General features: G+C 36.6%; 1 protein-coding gene across 2 annotated transcripts; it reads right to left on the bottom strand.

Annotated features, from left to right (window-relative positions):
* Positions 1-155: 155 nt before the first annotated feature.
* Positions 156-13,433, bottom strand: LOC113492713 (NAD(P) transhydrogenase, mitochondrial-like). Of its 2 annotated transcripts, none has more exons than XM_026870320.1 (23): positions 12,931-13,433; positions 11,700-11,874; positions 11,458-11,612; positions 11,238-11,378; positions 11,034-11,156; positions 9,165-9,352; positions 7,665-7,820; positions 6,823-7,027; positions 5,940-6,146; positions 5,696-5,776; positions 5,288-5,433; positions 4,826-4,914; positions 4,618-4,702; positions 4,379-4,492; positions 3,693-3,859; positions 3,464-3,601; positions 3,087-3,304; positions 2,587-2,738; positions 2,187-2,340; positions 1,989-2,093; positions 1,786-1,905; positions 1,613-1,704; positions 156-1,498 (listed from the first exon to the last, which is right to left on the bottom strand). In XM_026870320.1, exons 2-23 carry the CDS (start codon positions 11,861-11,863, stop codon positions 1,352-1,354), a joined length of 3,147 nt encoding a protein of 1,048 aa, XP_026726121.1. In that variant the 5' UTR covers positions 11,864-11,874; positions 12,931-13,433; the 3' UTR covers positions 156-1,351. The 2 variants fall into 2 exon arrangements, with proteins under 2 accessions (XP_026726121.1, XP_026726122.1); XM_026870321.1 differs by lacking the exon at positions 12,931-13,433 and adding an exon at positions 12,267-12,364.
* Positions 13,434-13,594: the final 161 nt, after the last annotated feature.

Raw genomic sequence — 13,594 nt, 5'->3', positions numbered from 1 at the left:
GTTACAATGAAAACAATATAGAATTTCTAAACAAAATGAACAATCTAAAATATCAGCTCTCAGAAATAAGATGCCAGTATCATAATGCAATCAAAGACTTTGATTTTAAAATTGGATATGATTGAATAAATGTGTTAAAATGAAATATACGCATGTTAAAGCAAATTATTTTTATTTTTAAATGTTTACAATTTCATAAGTATAAAACAATCCATGATGATTATACAAACATTTCAGTTAAGTAAAATTATCTTTCTTGGTAATAAAGAAGGTTTATACACTAATTTCCTAGCGTTTTTATCTAAGTACTTAAATATGAAATAACATTTAATATTATAACCTTGGAATGATATTGTGTATATAACATTATTTTATGGTTCTTGTAGGTAGCATTATTTTCATTATGCTTTTTATTATTATTGCACAAAATAGAAAAAATAGCAAGTTATTCATAAGGCACTTCTAATGCCTACCATTTTAAAACCATATTTCATGTGATCAAATGTGATTAAAAATATGATAAAATGCAGAGGTATATAGAAATCTCAAAATGTTATAACATAGTAATTGTAAGTATATGATCCTTATTATATTATATATACGCACAATATATATTTACTTTATAAAATCTTACATAATAATTTCAATGATAGCTTAAAGACTAGCTGAAAAGAGATACGCAAATTACAATATAAAGGCACTTTTATTTCTTAAGATTATGGCTTAGAACAGTTTCAGTGTCACTGTCTTGCCTTAATATAACTATTCAGTCCCAAAAATTTAGTAAACAAAACACTAGTTATCACACTGGGTGGCTAATTCATCAATAATTTTCAAATAGAAAGAAACTTGTAATAAAGAACAATAAAAAATGCGATTGAACATCATAATATAAACATACACTTTTAGATTGTACTTATCAAGAAAGGTAACAAAACTTTTCTTCCTAGCTTAGATTTAAGATGGCGATATAATAATTCACAGTCTTATAGTTTAAATTGCAATGACCACGTATAATTTGAATAGCATTAATACGGAAAACACGTGCAGGATGCAGATGATACCACTAATTAGTTAATATAAACTATTAATTAAATTGTAGTACCGTAACAGCATTGCACTTAATTAATTTAGCAGATAACATCACTATGTTTATACTCGTGACGCCCTACTTGTGATGATTGTATCTTTTACAAAATAATGTCAAACTAAGTTTAGCTTCAGCTGTATAATAAAAAAATATACCACAGGCCTTGTAGAAAAAATACCTCTGGTTTTCTTAGCTAAAAACTTTCATATTACTTGCAATAATAATCTACTGTGTGCAAATAAATTTCGTACGTGGGCTTACTTAAGCACAAAGGTGTTTGATGCGGTCGAGCAGCGAATCGCAAGTCTTTTTGGCGTCTCCAAGCAACATGGCTGTGTTGGGGTTGTAGAAAATTGGGTTGTCTACTGCGGCGTAGCCAACACCCATCGACCGCTTCATTACTACCACCTAAAATTAAAGATAACGCTTGTAGGTCTAATGCGAACACTTCAGTTATTTATTTATTTGTAAGCATGCAACTGATGTAGATAATAACGTTAGTGTCATTCAACAATAATTTACCTGGTTTGCTTTCCAGACTTTAAGCACTGGCATACCAGCGATAGGCGAGTTGGGGTCATCTTCGGCGGCGCTGTTTACGGTGTCGTTGGCCCCTAAACAAAAGCAACAAGGTTTATTTTCAGTTACGATAACACTGTCGTTTTTTCTAAAAAAATCTTTCGAAAAGGTCTTACCAATAACCAATACAAGGTCGGTTTCAGGGAATTCATCATTAATTTCCTCCATCTCAAAAACATCGTCATAAGGTACTCCAGCCTCAGCCAACAGAACATTCAATTGTCCCGGCATACGCCCTAGAAAATACCATTGCGTTAATTAACTATTATATTTTTCAACACAAATCTGATTGGAATGCGTAGATCATATTTATAATTACCTGCAACGGGATGTATAGCAAAGCGAACCTTCTTGCCAATACCTTTCAGAATATCGACTAGTTCGGCAATAGGGTACTGTGCTTTAGCTACGCAGAGACCGTAACCTGTGAAAAGTAAATAAATAAATATTACATAACTACATGAATACAATTTTAGTGTTTTTTAATTGACGGCAGCGTAATTACACGCTTACGTACCAGGTGTGATAATGATGTTCGAGGCGCGGTGAATGAGCTCAGCGACGGAGTCGACGTTTAATTCGGTGTGAGTAGCATCAGTAGGACGAGCTGAGCCACTGCTCGTGACACCATACCCTCCCAAAATTACGTTCGGTAAAGATCTGTTCATTGCCTATAAACACAGTTAATTTTTAATTTCAAAATTAAATTTTAAATGAAAAACCGTTAAAAATCTTTTCTTTCGAGGACAACAGATGACCGACACGCCTTTTAAAGTAAGACGTTTTCATGACTGTTAGTCAAAATTTTAGTGGTTTATTAATTAGTTAAATGAATATTTATTTTGAGAAAAGATTAATTTATTTTAACTTCGCTTAGCTTTATTGGCGGGAGTAATGACTATTAAAGGAAGTAGTACCTTGCACATAATGTACGATAGGATAGCACCAGAGCTGCCGATAAGAGCACCAACAATGGTCATCAGGGAGTTGTTAAGCATGAACCCTTCAGCGCACAGTGCCCATCCAGAGTAACTGTTTAGTACTGTGATCACCACGGGCATATCAGCACCTGGAAACAGTAATAATGAGCACGATTCTACTTTGTTATAGTTTCGTAACTAGGACTAGTTGAATAAGTCACTATATGCATAGGTTATTTTTTCCTATTCTTTTACCAATTCCGCTATCTACCACGTGTTAACAGTAAGTTGTTCATAATGATATGTATAATGACAGCTTTCAAGGTCGTGCGTTTATATTGTTACACATAGTATAAAAAAGGTGAACCACTATTCCTCTCCCGCTATAACCATTCGGTGTAAAGCAACATCAAAACATTTCATTCAGTATGTTTCTTCGTCACTCAATTTGGAACTTTGTATACTATACATAGACAATAGGTAAATATTAATCTTACCGCCAATAGCAGCGGTCAGCGTGAGCCCCTGGATGCCGCTGAGCACCGCGGCGGCGGACAGCAGCGGCAGGCCCGGCACGTCGGGGAAGGCCAGCAGCGCGCCGCCGCAGCCCAGCGCGCCCGCCAGCAGCCCCGCGTTCAGCGCGTGCCGCCCCGGCAGCAGCAGCGGCGCCGACGACAGCGAGCCCTGCAGCTTGCCGTACGCTACCAGGGACCCACTGCAATATTATACATCATTTACAGTTCTATAGCACTCTTCAGTTTAATCTCAGTTAGGCAATGCGATTGGTTGGCGAAAAAGCAAAAACCAGAAACAGAATTTCATTTAATTAAAATTATGGAACTAGGGGTGAGCCTCCTTCTTCTATAATACTTACGTGAATGTAATACCACCGATGTAGGTACCAAGGAAAAGGGAAGTTTTTAAGGTAGCGGCCGTGGGGTCCAGCGCCATCGCAGGGAAATCGTGCATGTACGTAGCAAGGCATGTTAAAACGGCAGCCATTCCCACAAGACTGAAAAATACATCATAATCACGATTCAGAATATTCTAATTGTTGTGTAAACATTTAATATCAATAAAATATTGATGGTTTTAAATAGTACCTGTGAAATCCAGCCACAAGTTGTGGGAGATCGGTAATCTCAATTTTCTTGGCAATAGTACCGCCAATAAGACCTCCAATACCAGCTACGCCCAACATTTGCGCCAATACAGCGTGGCTAGGGGTGAGCATTCCCAAAGTTGCGGCGATACCGCCCGCTACACCAATCTAAAAAATATATGTTTGGTCACTTATTCGGCTTAAATATTTTTGTTAATATATAACATGTATTTGCAACCTCATATTACTAAAGTTTCATCAAGGTATCAAGTGACGAGCTGAACCCAAGTTGCCACGTTAAAATATGACTGTGTTATGTTTTGATAGCATTACTTCAGACTTAAAAAGAAAAGCTGTTTAATTTAAAATCATAACTGAATTGCCTCCAAAATTACTGCATCTTTGAGCGATAAATTTGTTACCTAGAAATCTAAAAGAAACCATGACTATAGAAGATTCGAAAATTATTGATTCAGGAATTTTGTCATTAAATTCATTTCTGTCTCAATGCCTTTACAATGATCGGTAGATATGGGCTAACGTCATCAAGATTACAATGAGCGGGGCTTGGGCCGAGTCTGTAGCTACGTGCACTTATAATTACAATGTTATGTATGCCTTTTCTAATCATTGGTTGCAATATCACTTTTCTATCTTTTATTTTATTATAGTCTTGTAATAACTTACCATTCCAAGGTAGTTGCCTTTGCGAGCAGTGGTCTGAGAGCTTAATCCGGCCAATGCTCCTACGCAGCACAGTGACGAGGCTAGATACGCCATCTGGTGAACTTCATCGAAACCCTACAAAGAAGACAATATAAACAACTATTTCCCTCTTTTGCTGTATTCAATTTACGTATAACTACGCAGTGTTCAAGGTTCCGATCATATTGTGAAGATAAAGATAAGAACTGTCTCATAATTACCTGCATAGCTGTTGTGACGTATCCACCAAGAAGGGCTGCCGCAGGAATACCGTACAGGTAACCATATTCTGGCGGGTCACCGGGCCTAAATTGTACCAATCGTGATTACAAAAACAAAACGTTTCTATTTTCATTAAGTATACTTATTAGTTTCAATTAGTCTTTGTTCTGCTTCGCGCTTGAACATAAATGCACATTGTTGTTATACCTTTTGAACATGTCAAGCATGCGCTGCGTGACCATGAATCCACCGAACACGTTCACGAATGATATTAGCGCTGCTGTGCTGGCCAACCACTGCAGGAAATAGAAAACTATTATTAGGGAAACAGACATAATTGTTGTAATGCTGAATGAGATTAGCTGCTACAATACGATAAAAGATTCTTTAGAAGAGAGTTACACCGAGAAATCCTTGTTGTGTGAAATGGATTGTGGTTTAAACTACATAAAATATTTAGAACAATAAAGCTATCGTGAAAAAAATCTACAGCTATTGAGAAAACATGCAGGCGTAATTAACAAACGCAGTATGCTCCTTGCGCGCACATCCTAAAAACGCGTTTAATTGAGGCATAATATTACGTAAGGCCGATATATCCCTGAATTTAACGGACTTATTGCCAAAAAACTTTTTGGGAAAATAAAACTTTAACACTTATAGACTTACTTGCACTGGAGTCTCGGGCACATAGCCGCCGCCCATCAGCAGCAGACCTCCGACAGCAGTGATACCCGACACGGCGTTAGTGACGGACATGAGCGGAGAGTGCAGCGCTGGGACCACGCCCCACACCGTGTGGTATCCCACCACACCTGTACACCGCAAATAATACAAAATAATTAGTTAAATATTCTAAAGAGGGAAATTACTGTCATTATGTTTCCGCGTGGAGAGAGGTTTTCGCTCTCCCAATGCACAAATATTTTCACCACATTTTGAAAATACAAAATCCAGCTCTGTTCAAAGTTCAAAGCATAAGATATCAAATAAACCAAAACAAATATGATGCTTATTGGGGAATAGAAATATATGTATTTTTAGTCAATAATAACTTAATATACTTAGTATATTTACCTGACAAAGCAAGGGTTGTTGTCATAGTGGTGAATGCAGGATTAGGTGACGCCATTCCTAGACCAATCAAACTGGCCATTCCTGTGGCAACATTAAATTATTATATATTTGTTAACTTATATAAATATTAGTGAGAGTATAGGTGACTTTATTTCATTAAGCTGTGAGAAAAACATTAATCGGTTTTGACCGAGATGAGTATTTGTACTTTTGCATGGATCTAACATGAATTTTCGTGACATGCCTGTAGAGTATAAGAAAGAATCCTTTAAGGTGACGTTGAAGGGGTTGGGCGGTTCAGGCTTCGCTACAGCGGTGGGCTTGGCGGCGGCCTGCACGGGCGCCATGCTCGGCGACGGCGGCGCGGGCCACAGCAGCTCGCCAGCCTTCAGCACGATGGCACCGCGGGTCACTTCATCTTCTAGGTTGATGTGGAAGTGGTCGTTTGAACCTAAGAGACAAATAACATAAAATAGACGTCTATTACCTCAAATTTGAATACAGCTCCAAAGTTAAAGTAGTATTGTTTTAAAATGGAACAAAAAAGGTGTTCTCTCAATTAATATTAAAATAATCATAAAAAAGTATTCATTGCTAGTCTTGCTACATAATATGTTTTCCGAGCCCAAATGTTATCAAGTTTAAGGTTCAATTTATCTTTTGGGAGTTCTAGGTAATAGTAGTACGTGTTTCATAAACTATTATAAGGATAGTTTATTGTCAATCTTAGGTTGCACACACATGCACAAGTAAAAATAAATAATATAAACTCACTAAACACTTTCACACATACACAAGATTCTGGCATAACATGGTTGACTATAAAATAAAGTAAATAAACTATCATTTAAGAAAATAAAACGGCGTAAAGAAAACAAGTATTTATATTACCCAGAACTCCCACAAGCGAATTGGAACCTTAAACCGATAACGTTTTGGTCCGTAATATGTGGCACTCAATAGCTTTTTATATTCATATTATTTGATGTAATAACTTTTCTGTTTACTTATAGTGTTTTTATTTTGGTCAAGCCAAAAGCTTTTTAGCTTATAACTTGATATGCTAATTTGAATTTCAATATAGTTTATTAGCCGACAAAATTCTCCTCTCCGTTTTAAATTCTCACCTAAACTCAACAGGAAACCAGATATATTATTAGCGTATAAGGTTGACGCGTGTGCAGGCATCCTGCTGGGCAAGTCTGTGAGGCCGATGTGTGTGACTCCGTGGACCTTGGTGATCTCGCCCTTCTTCGTGGTCTGTATGTTGCCGCCCATTTCCGCGGCCAAGTCTACAATGACGCTACCGGGAGCCATATCACGAACGGCATCCTATTAATTTATAACAACACACTAATTTATAACAGACTCAAAAATAGCCAATCACATCCTAAAAGTATAAAAATATTTCAAAGGGGCTATTGACCTTATTGATAAATATGAACATATTGAATCATTAAAACCTTGTATTTCCATTAATTTTAGCAGTATTCAATCAGCATAGTTAAAATTTGTTGAACAATCAATGGCTATTTTAGCTTATTGAGAGCTGAATGTCATTTGATATGCATTCGCAAATAATAGAAGAAAATCAACTACATGGTGATATGTATAGATACCTCAACATCAACACATAACTGCCCTATATTTACCAAGAGACGACATCTTTATCACGAATAGTAAACATTTTATGCAATCTTATATTAAGTCATTGTACATAATGTAACCGAGTTGTCCGTTTACGCGAAGGCAGAGCTTAAGTTGTGTTCTTAAGAACTGCATATTTAACATGTATGTAATTAAAAAAATACAATAATTCATGATAAGACTCGTGTAGTTAAATACCTACGCCGTATCGGCCTTAGAAAGACTTATCTTTTACACACAGATAATAATGCAATTAAACCTAATTAAGATCATACGTGCCTTGTGTGGAATTCAAATTCATCGTTTATTACTGGGGCATTACCTCTAGAATAAGTATTGGCGCGGGCTTCCCGGGAATGAGAGCAGTGCTGATAACGACATCAGAAGTCCTGGCCTCTTTACCCAGTAACGCCCTTTCGGCATCCAGAAACTCTTGACTCATCTCTTTGGCATACCCGCCTTCTCCGGCGCCCTCCTCCTAAACGACGCAAAAAAATCACATCAATTTCGGTCATTGAACTTCCAGAACGCTGCCAAGCAAACTAATAAATATACAACCTACCTACCTACAACATGTTTTGATGCTACATAACAAACGAGTTTAAAAATAAGTTAGCATTCCTACTTGGTTTGATTTGTATTCAAATTTAATCCTTTGTGAATCGTCAATAGCATTATTTTAAGCGCGAAATGATTGGTATAATTATCCCTTAAATTAATTACCAGTAACAAAATAAATTAAAATTGCAGCAATATAAGATGCAGTGTTCTACTATTAATTGTTCTACTTATACTTTCAAGGTTCACAACTTTACAAGACGATTTAAAAGTCGTTAAACCTGTCTTTTAATTTTGGGGAGTGACAGAATTTGTTTAAAAATGTTACAATATGTATCATGTAAAATCATAACATATTTTTAGTTAACATTGAAGATGAAGATTGTAAAGGTCACGTTGAATCAAATACTTAAATTTCATAACATGATAAAACTAAACATTCAAATAACCGGTGTATGTGCATGCAGTAATTAATACACGAAGTAAATTAAAAGAAAATAAAGTATAATATCACGTCAAGATAACGTAACACTTGTCAAGGTTTAGTGCATTGTATGTTGCAATTTAAACAAGATTATTTAGAGAAACAAAACAAATGATACAAATTAAATGAATAAATATTACGTGACTACGATCTAGAACTACAACGTGTCATTTGATCTGGAAAATTACCATTGGCGATAGCAGCCAAGGCCAGGGTGGATGCTGCACCCCAACCACTAGGATTAGGGTACACCCACCTCTGTAAACAAAGAGGGTCATAAGCACAAGTTTAATGACCAAACATAGCGGGGTTTACACGCTACACGTGGACACATCGTATCAACCGAGCCTGCGGTTATGTAACGTACGTGATACGCATACTTTGACCGCACTCTAGTTATTGTCTATCTTTATACAATGTATCTCATGTGTCACACTTGTTTCCATTTCACCAACATTAAAGTAAGGGTATAAGAGTCACCATTAAATATATACTTTATTTGCTCAGGTGTATTTATTGGTTGAAAATTTACAGTTCGCAACACAAAAACGGCATACTTCAACTCTTAAAGAGAACATCATATAAATATTTTTCAAACATCGTTGTAATCGACGTATTGGAGCGTCACCTGTTTGTGATCACTACCACGAATTATTTGTGTGCAGAACTGTTGGTTGGAGACATAATTTATTATCGCTTAAAACTTAAACTCGAAATAAATAAATATAAAGCATTGTCAAGTGATATGCTTGGGTCATTGGGTCACGGGCGCTCTCTGACCTTCATTTCCATAGTGATGAACTGTGCGCCCAGACTCTCGATCTGCTCGCGTACAGCGGGGCGCGTGTCGAAGGCGCGCACGGCGGCGCCCATGCAGCGCGCCTGCGCCGCCGCCGCCAGCCCCGCCACGCCGCCGCCCACCACCAGGACACGGCACGGCGGCACACGGCCCGCAGCCGTCATCTGGCCTGTATCACACAACATCAGCTTAAATGCCCTGGTCAAGACAGTTAATGCAAATTGGTAGAAGTTTTGACTGTTATCTCACTGGCGTTTTACAAGTCTTAGCAATGACCTGCTGATGTCTGCTGGTTTCAGGGGTAGACAAATATGAAGTTTATGGTCAGTTTTCAAATATTTTATGTTACATTATCGTAATATTTATGTTTATTATAGTAACCAAGTCCAAATGATTTCCTTAGATACATGGGTATTTATATAGACTTACTAGATGTAATCCACCCAAGTATTCCTGCTATAGATCGTCCTAAGCGTAGTTATAATCAATATCATCTAAATAGTATTTGTGTGTCTTTTATAAATAATACTTATTCTGATTTTTACATTTTTTTTTACTTCTGGCTCTAAGGAGCAGTCTATAGGTGGCGCAGCATTTTTAGATTAATGGTCGGAATTGGTGCTAAATTCAAAATTAGTTCAAATGTTTCGATAATACATATTGAATTAGTTGCAATAGCGGAAGCTCTCTCATACATTAAATCCTGTCAGCTTAGTAAGGTCGTCATTCTGACTGATTCTAAAAGTGCCTTGGAGCATTTGCTTCGCTATACATCGCATGCTGGTGGTTTGCCTGTAGCGTATGATATTTTATATGATATTTTGGATCTGCAGCCTTTTATCAAATCCGGCTACAGTGGATTCCGTCGCATGTTTGTATGAGGGGCAATGAGGAGGTAGATTTTTTGGCAAAACAAGCTATAACGGAAGGTATTCTTTTGAATATTCTTACAATGTATTCTGAAATTTTTGCGACCGTTAGATTAGCATGTTTACATTTATGGTAGGAATACTTCGAGGACCGTTCTAAATATAAGGGCGTTTGGTATCGGAATGTTAATCCACGGATATCTTCCTTTCCGTGGTTTAACTCCAATTTGGTTAATAAGAGAATAGTGACGACTGCCCTTTGGCTTCGTTCTGGACATGTTCCATCGAGGAAGTTTGCACACCTCATGAAAAAGGTCCCGTCGCCCAACTGTCCAGACTGTGGCACAGTAGAGGATGTGCAACAGATCTTGGTGGAATGTGTCCGGGGTGAAGCCTATAGGCGAAATAGCTTTGGTTGCTGTGTGGGTTTTGTAAATAGTGTTTTGGCTTGTCCATTATGAGAATATATAAGATATTGGACAGGGCGTTAGGTAGAAGTGAATTGATTTTTTTTATTTTATTTTTTGTGTCGTAGGTAATTGTTCTTTTTTTATTTTATTGTGTCGTAAATTTAAGCTTCTTGTAATAATTAGAACGGTGTTGTCGATAAGCGACAAAGTACTTCAATAAAAAAAAAACTATTTTATGTTCTATTATTACAGCAATAAGAAACCATAATACGCATTCAGTTGATACTAAATATAACTGCCAATTCAACGTCATAATCTACTAGTCCGTATCAATTCACTGCAGGCCTTACCAAATTCGAAGCAGATAAGGGGCTATAATAAACAACTAAAACAACTATGGTGACCAATAAAATTAATTTGATTGTATATAACTTACTGCTACGTGGCGTGCGATTTGGACAAGGAAACCAGTGACTGCATTAAGAACATTTTTGTTTTCGATAAAAATTGAAATAATTTAAAACTTTTGGTTTTCAAAGTGTTTTCACATAATATAGATGTCTTATCTCACCTGAAAAGAATCGTGGGAAATGCGCCGCAGCTTCAATCACAGCCCTGTATCCAGCCACATTGGCCATTGAACTAAGGACATCAAATGCCTGAGCTCTGCTAATTCGAGGAATACAATCCATAGCTACAAAAACAATTTATTATTACTTATTATGAACTTTAAATTTTATCATAAACAAAATACGAGATAATAAGCATATCTTACCAAATGCATTGACATTTTTAGCAGCCAGTTTTTTAATCAGATCTTGATTTTGTGCTGGATATAGTAGCGATATGAGTGTGCCTTCTGCTCTTACATTAGGTACTTCATTGTCTACTAAAGGACGAACCTTTAAAATTATGTCTGAAAACATTAAATTCATTTTAGACCTCATTACTGCTTATAATCAAAAGGAGTGACTATTGTATTTTTAGGATATTACCAGATTGAAAAGTGTCCTTTAAACTTGTTACTTTGGCACCTGCTTCTTCATAAGTCTTATTAGGGAAATTGGCTAAGGCTCCAGCATTCTCTTCTATATTGACACTAAAACCTTTCTTTACTAGTTTGCTAACTACTGCAGGTACAACTGCGACTCTGCAAAATTATTATACAATGAAACACACACAGGACTAATTGATTGATTTCATATTTTATCAAATATTATTGTTATGTATTATGTACCTTCTTTCATTGCCCCAAATTTCTTTAGGTATACCTATACTAAGTTTAGTATATGGCACCCCTGGAGTGGGGGGTGCAGATGCAGAGGAGGAGCTTGAAAGTCGAAAGTGCCATGAGCGTGGCAGCAGCTTGCAGGCCTGTAGCAGCCTTACAGACCCACTCATTTTGACTTACGCTACAAAAGGACAAATAAATATTGAGACTATAATGTGTAGTTACAGAAAAACAAATGAAATACTCCATCCTAATACAGGCAAAGTACTAATATAAGATGTTCAAAGTACCATGTTAAATATTCCAAGATTCTACTGAGAAATGGTGACATGAGGAAAGCTGGATTCTAAATACTGGAATCTATTATTACCAACACACATGCTTCTTACATGCTCCTGGAGTGCAAACTATCAGGCAATAACTACTGGACGGTTCCATTAACTACCATTAACGGCAATAACTCCAAGACTTCTGAACTAGGTGAGTTGTTAGACTGATTGAATGGCACAGAACACAGTGAAAAATTTGGACCCTTGGTGCACAAGATGCCCAGCAATAAGTAACAACACCAACCCGCAGTAAGCTTGTGTGCTGGTCAGTAATCAAATGTTCCATGTGTGGGAAGAGGCCTGTGCCCAGCAGTAGAACATTTATAGGCTGGCTTTTTATATCTGCTGTTCAATTTTACACCATATGGTTTATCAATGCATTTTAAAGAAAAACAAGATAAGCCACTTATCTCAATCAAAAAAATAATCAAATCAGATAGATATTTAATAATTGTAGGACAAATATCATGGCATGGTGTTTAAATTGAAGTTGTCAAATAATACGATAGAAGATAGCAATATTTTTATTTATTGTTAACTAGCCGTTTAGGTAGCTAGTTATTTTTATTTGGTTACAGGAAACATGGAATACATCTTAAAATTTTGATTTATTGATAAACATTTATTAGTAGCTACAAAACGCACAAACAGTTTTAATTATTCGAGTGCTTACCTACTAATGATTAAAAACAAAACACGATAATATGATTTTTACTTTTTATGATTCCGATTATAAAGTAGGTCAAATAGATACACACTAAAAATAGCACGCAATTTACAGAAACGAACTATTTTAATTCGCTGCTCCTAATTATTGGGCGTTCTACAATGTAGCGGCATTGTATGCCTCAGAAATTACCAAAAATTGTACCGTTCTATTATATAAAGTGCATGCAAAAGTAAATTACCTTCTGGAAACCGGCTTTTAGATAAGGCAGCAGACACTGGACCTGTTCTTACTTTTAATAACGATTTTTATTATAAAATTGTCTCTCCTTCAGGCTTTAAGACAAACCCGGTTATTGTCCTTTTTATTGATGAGTATATTTTAATAGTTTTTTCAGATTTTGCATTGAATAATAACTAAAATCACCAAGTTTGAGATTTAGAGGTTTGGGGGCAACAAAGAAGATTCTATTAAAATAAAGATACTATTTGTTCGAAACGTTGGAAATATCACAACAACCGCGGCCCGGCGTGCCCCAAACCCGGCGCTACTGCGAAGTGCGATGATAGAGCTGGCAACTAAGCATTCACCAACTCGATTTTAATTTCGATAACAATAATGACACACCACACCGACAAGTAAAGAACCGCCGCGCGCCTTAGCCTAGCCAAAAGGCCTGTAAAAGTTGGCTGGCTTGGCTGTGTGCTGTGCGTGACACTCTGTTTCTTACAAGATGCGCCGGCGCAACCGACCAACCAGTAACATTCTGATAAATGTGTTGCTATATTTAAAACCTGCATTGTACTAAACGTAAATGAAATAGTTTAAATATTCATAAATTCTGAAAGATTAAAGAAAATTCCTTAAGATCGCATGAGTAATTTAAAATATTTAGATTTTTTTTT

This window comes from Trichoplusia ni, chromosome 4 (assembly GCF_003590095.1).
Source record: "Trichoplusia ni isolate ovarian cell line Hi5 chromosome 4, tn1, whole genome shotgun sequence".
Taxonomy (NCBI): Eukaryota; Metazoa; Arthropoda; class Insecta; order Lepidoptera; family Noctuidae; genus Trichoplusia; species Trichoplusia ni.
Note: the sequence above shows the minus strand (reverse complement) of the source record. Positions and strands in the feature narration are given on the sequence as shown.